This window comes from Vombatus ursinus, unplaced genomic scaffold (genome assembly GCF_900497805.2).
Source record: "Vombatus ursinus unplaced genomic scaffold, bare-nosed wombat genome assembly UNPS02014770.1, whole genome shotgun sequence".
Taxonomy (NCBI): Eukaryota; Metazoa; Chordata; class Mammalia; order Diprotodontia; family Vombatidae; genus Vombatus; species Vombatus ursinus.
In genome coordinates this window covers 32,336,117-32,341,686 of record NW_020954548.1, presented here as the reverse complement: position 1 = coordinate 32,341,686, position 5,570 = coordinate 32,336,117, and the positions used below count along the sequence as shown (strand labels likewise).

The 5,570-nt window shown below is 43.1% G+C and overlaps 1 protein-coding gene across 2 annotated transcripts in view; it reads left to right on the top strand.

The window, feature by feature from the left end:
• Nucleotides 1-5,570, top strand: part of LOC114043736 (eukaryotic translation initiation factor 3 subunit C) — a 16,219-nt gene that overhangs the window by 1,774 nt on the left and 8,875 nt on the right. The window contains exons 2-10 of one of the 2 annotated variants that reach the window (XM_027862898.1): nt 2,342-2,407; nt 2,588-2,777; nt 2,945-3,070; nt 3,320-3,374; nt 3,677-3,786; nt 3,974-4,101; nt 4,567-4,723; nt 4,890-4,987; nt 5,201-5,342. In XM_027862898.1, coding sequence (XP_027718699.1) covers nt 2,342-2,407; nt 2,588-2,777; nt 2,945-3,070; nt 3,320-3,374; nt 3,677-3,786; nt 3,974-4,101; nt 4,567-4,723; nt 4,890-4,987; nt 5,201-5,342 — 1,072 coding nt within the window. Of the gene's footprint in view, nt 1-2,341; nt 2,408-2,587; nt 2,778-2,944; nt 3,071-3,319; nt 3,375-3,676; nt 3,787-3,973; nt 4,102-4,566; nt 4,724-4,883; nt 4,988-5,200; nt 5,343-5,570 lie in introns of both variants that reach the window. The other variant, XM_027862897.1, reaches the window with a different exon arrangement.

The window sequence follows — 5,570 nt, the reverse complement described above, 5'->3', positions numbered from 1 at the left end:
TTGTCAGTCCATTGTATAGAAGATGGATTATGGAGAAGAAACATGCTGGATGTAGGGAGACTATTCAGAAGGCTGACAGTTTATGCGAGGTGAAAAGGACTAGAGTGGGTGCTGTGTGGACAGAGGGTTATATGTGATATGTTGTTAGGAAGATACTCAGTGGTGATAGAATGGACCAGATGTGGCCACTGAAGGGTTGGATATGAGGAGCAAGGAAGAGAGAAGACTCAGGTAAATGACTTGAGTTGTGAACCTGGGTAACCAGAAGCATCATACATAGATTTAGAGCTAAAGGACATCAGAAAAAATCTAGGCCAACTCCATTTTTACAGATGAGGATATGGAATCAGGGAAGTTAAGGGACCCCTTGTCACACTGGTTATAAGCATCATCAGTGAGATTTGAACACAGGTCATCTGACTCCAAGTCAGTGCCTTTTGTTTTTTTTTTTCTCACCTATATTGGGTGTTGGTATCTTGGATAGAAATAAAGAAGTTAAAAAGTGGATTAAATTCAAAGCCATAGAAGAGGACAGGATGACCAAGGAGAGAATTGTGCCTTGAAGGAGTGAGAATTTTAATTGATGGAGAAAGGAAATGTGTAAAGAATCAGGAAGAGTAAGAAGATTGGTTTGGCTGAACTCTAGAGTTTGTAAAAGGGAGTATAGTAGTATGAAATCAGGCTTGAAAAAGGTAGGTTGGTGACAGATTTTGGAAGGCCTTAAATACCAATGGAAGGAGTTTGTGTTTTATCCTGAAGGAGAGCCAAGGTACCCTGGCCTTATTCCTCACTCCTGATATTCTTTGACTCCATGTACTTGGAATGTATCTCCTGTACTTGGAATTCTCTCCCTCCTTACCTCTTCTGCCTTCTAGCTTCCCTGACTTCAGGTTTTTGTCCCAAATCCTGTCTTGTGAAGGAGGTCTTCCCTCTACTCCTTCCTTCTGAGATTAGCTTTTATTTACGCTGATCTTCATTGTACATACTTATTTGTATGTTGTCTCTATTAGAACATGAATTCTTGAGAACAGGGCGTTTTCTTGTATCTCTAGCACATGGTCCAGTGCCTGGTAGATAGTAAGTGCCTAATTTATGTTGACTGACTCACACATCTCCAAGAATTCTGCCCTCTTCCATTTTATGCTAAGACTGGAAAGGACCTGAAAGGCTGAAATGAAGTTGTATGTTATAGAATGGTAGACTGGGGTTGTCAGTCTGGGTGACTGGGATGATGGTGGTGCCCTCTGCAGTAATAGGAAAATCATAGGAGAAGAGGTTTGCAGGGAAAGGAAATGCACGAGTTCTGTTTTGGACATGTTGATGATGTGTGACTGGAGCTTAGGAGAGAAATTAAGACTGGATATTTAGAGCTGGATCATCTCTACAAACTGAACCTATAGGACCAAGTGAGATAGTATAGACGGAAAAGAGAGAAGAACCCCAAGGTAGAGCCTTGGGGAATGCCCACTGTGAGTAAATGTGTCTGGAGGAAGATCCAGCAGAGGAGACTGACAGGGAAGTCAAAGTTTACTTGCTGTTTTAGAGTTATTGGGTTAGTCTGCTAGTGAGTCTTCCTTCTTCCATAATTTTTTTCCCAACAGTTCCTTCTGCATACACTGTCAGGCTGGAAGATTGATGTCACCCTTATGGTTAAAACCTTTCAATGGTATCCCGATACTTACTGTCCAAGCTGTAGCTTGTCATTCAGGGCCATATGTTGTCTGCCCCAAACTACCTTTTTAGCCTTATTTCACATTCCTCCCTTTTACATCCTCCTGAGCTCCAGCTAGTCCAGACTATCCATTCTCCTGTGTAGGGATATGTTCTTCATATCATATATGACTATAGAAATCCAACCAATTTTTCAAGGTGCCCAGCTTCAAAATGCCACTTATTCCATGAAGCCTCCGTTGACTTCAGCAGGAAGTGACCTCTCCTTCCTGAACAACAATCTGGCACTTTGTTTTTACCTCCCTTGTACTCACTTAGTGCCCTTCAGTGTTCATTGACTTTGTACAGCAGTTATTTGTGTGTATTGTCAGCCTTTTGAAGGTAAGGACCATATCTTAACTCATCTTTGTATGCCTCAAGATGCCTAAAACAGGCCTTTGTGTATTGTGGGCCTGATTTTTTGGGGGAGGGGTGATGAATATAATAGCATATAATTCTCGAGTCTACAGTGAAGAGAAAGTGTAGGATAGGGGAGTTTATGCCCAGCCAGCTCCATTGACTGGCATGTATCTTTTAACGCTTTTTTTCTTTCTGCCCCAATCAAAAGAATTGGTGGGTGTTTTCAAGACTTCTGTGAGCAAGGTCATCAGTAATCAGTTTCTCCCCACAGGCCATTGCTGCTGAGTGAAGATGAGGAGGACACTAAGCGAGTTGTTCGAAGTGCCAAGGATAAAAGGTGAATCTGGTAGTTATGGATAGGGCCCTAAAGGTGAAGGAGAAGCTAAAGAAGTTTTTTTTTGGTTGTTGTTGGTAGTTGATGGAGAGGATGGGAGACACCTGATTTTCTTATTCGGGGTTTGAAAAGGAGTGGTATAAGGGCTTCTCTGTGATGTTGGACCTCCGTCTCCCATCTTAGGTTTGAGGAGCTGACCAACCTTATTCGGACCATCCGGAATGCCATGAAAATTAGGGATGTCACTAAATGTCTTGAGGAATTTGAGCTTCTGGGAAAGGCATTTGGAAAAGCCAAGAGCATTGTGGACAAAGAAGGTGTCCCCCGATTCTATATCCGCATCCTGGCTGATCTGGAGGACTATCTCAATGAGGTTTGAGGCTGGGGTGGGGATTTTAGTTTGACAGAAGAGACTTAAAATTGGGATTCTGTTTCCGCCCTGAAGCTGGGATTGAGAAAGCATCTCAGTCTCACTGTCTTGCCCTTTTGTTGCAACCTTTTATTTTCCTTTTTCTTTTACTTTTATTTTTGGTCCCTTAGCTATGGGAGGACAAGGAGGGAAAGAAGAAGATGAATAAGAACAATGCCAAGGCTCTGAGCACCTTGCGTCAGAAGATCCGTAAATATAATCGGGATTATGAAGCCCAGATCACCAGTTACAAACAGGTCAGGAAAATTGCAGTGCACTACAGTATTCTGTGCTAATTTCATTCATTGAGCATTTGTTAAGTGCTATAATGCCAACATTGTGCTAGGCATTGGATTAGACCAAATGACAAATAGGCAGGACTGGGGAGCTGGAGTGTGGCACAAGGCAGTGTTGGCTCATGAGGATACTTTATTGGGGTGGGATGGAACCAGATGTTTTCAAGAAGTGGCAGCATCTCTCACTTCCCTGCTGTTCTCCACCTCTAGAACCCTGAGCAGTCTGCAGATGAGGATGCTGAGAAAAATGAGGAGGACTCAGAAGGTAAGAGTTAAGTACTGATTGGAAAGAAAGAAGGCAGAATGTGTGTGGGGGGGGAGGTTTCCTTACTTTGGTTTCTTTATTATTCCGTAGTCTTTGTTTGGGCGTTTTTTGTGAATCTATTGGGGTTAAGTGAGTTGCCCTGAGTCACACAGGTAGTAAGTGTTATGTGTCTGAGGCTGGATTTGAACTCAGGTTCTCTTGACTCCAGGGCTGGTGGTCTGTCTACTGCCCCACCTAGCTGCCCCTTATTGTTCCATAGTCTTGTTCCTACTTGTTTAATCTCACTTGGATTTCCTTTCCAGGTTCTTCCTCTTCAGATGAGGACGAGGATGGTCTTAGTGCCACAAGTTTCCTGAAGAAAAAGTCTGAGGCACCATCTGGGGAAAGTCGAAAGTTCCTCAAGAAGATGGAGGTGAGATCTGGGGGAGAAGACGGGGATGAGGGTAGTCTGCCTGCTGCAGGTCAGAGTTGGGTCCTTGGAGGAGCCTCATAAAATTTGTTTCCGCATAATGGAAACTCCATGAAAATGTCAGAAATAGCCTTGCCACCTTCAAACTGCATATTAATTTTTGTTCATCTTCTGTTGTATCATCTTTAAGGATGAAGATGAGGACTCTGAGGATTCTGATGATGATGAAGACTGGGGTTCAGATTCCACTTCCTCAGACTCTGACTCAGAGGAGGAAGATGGGAAATATACTGTGTTGGCTTCCAAATTCCTTAAAAAGTGAGTCAAGCAAGGGAAGTTGTGGAGCTAAGTTAGATTAGTTTTAAAATCAAATACTCCAGTTATGGAACCTTATACTTGCTTTCTATCTCCTCTTGGGTTTGGCTGTAGCAGGATGTTGGCCTAGCAATTCTTAACATACTTTTGTTAAAAAGTATGGCATTATGGCAGTTCCACAGGAATAATGTTCTAAATGGGTAGCTAAAGTGCAAAAATCCAGCTTGTACAATGATAAATTAACCATGTTACTGTGAAAGAATATTTTCCTGGGCACTTGCGTTGGGCATGCCATTTCCTTTTGTGGTTGAGGGTGAGCCGTAGATCCTCTGCATCCAGCTAGGGCCTGGAATTAGGTCAGGAGAGAGAAGGGAAGCTGAGGAATGGTAGAATAGTAGAGCTGAGTGTTGAGACTCTCTCAGGGCACCAGGTCTAATTTCACACCTTCCCTGATAAATCCCCTTGCAGAGAGAGCACCACTGAGAAAAAGGCTGCAGAGAAGAAGCGAGAGGACAAAGCCAAGAAAAAGCATGAGCCTAGAAAATCCAAGCGCCTAGATGAGGAGGAGGAGGATAATGAAGGCGGGGAGTGGGAGAGGGTTCGAGGAGGGGCACCGCTGGTCAAGGTGAGGTTTTTGGGGCTGATATGCGGTATGTGGGAGATTATGGGTATTAAAAAGAGGGTAATGGGGAAGCCTAAAAATACTGTCAAGGCCAGAAAGGGTGAGAATTCTATTGAAGAGTACTTTGATGGCCTTGGGTGTGACGGGGGCATGTGTTGCCTAGGAGAAGCCTAAAATGTTTGCCAAGGGAACAGAGATTACCCATGCAATTGTAGTCAAGAAGCTGAATGAAATCCTGCAAGCTCGTGGCAAGAAAGGAACTGACCGGTGAGGCTTGTCACTGTTTTTTATTCTATCCACCATGGGGAGGAAGGGTCGATGAGAGGGAGCTTTGGATTTGGAAACTCTAAAGAAAGAAGGCATTCACCAAAGTGTTGCTGGCAGGAAAAGTGGGAGGCTGGAGCCCAAGAGAAGAAAGAGATGTTTTGTTGGTTTGGGCTTTAGAGGTTTGTCCTTTAAACCTTTTCTATCCCTACACAGTGCAGCCCAAATTGAGCTGCTGCAACTGCTGGTTCAGATCACGGCAGAAAATAATCTAGGTGAAGGAGTGATTGTCAAGATCAAATTCAACATCATTGCTTCCCTCTATGACTACAACCCCAACCTGGCCACGTATATGAAGGTGAGAGTGAGAGTATTTGGGGGTTTAAGAATTGGGACTGGCTTTGAGGAAAGAGCATTTAAAATTTGGCTGTGGAGCCTTTGCTGCTATATGAATAGCAGGAAGAACAGAACAGCACAATCTCATTTGTATAAGTTGTTTTTAAAAAGTGCTTAAGGCAGAGTATTAGAAGGATGAAAGTCCTTTTTTTTTTTTTTTTTTTTTTTTTTTTTTTTTTTTTTTTTTTTT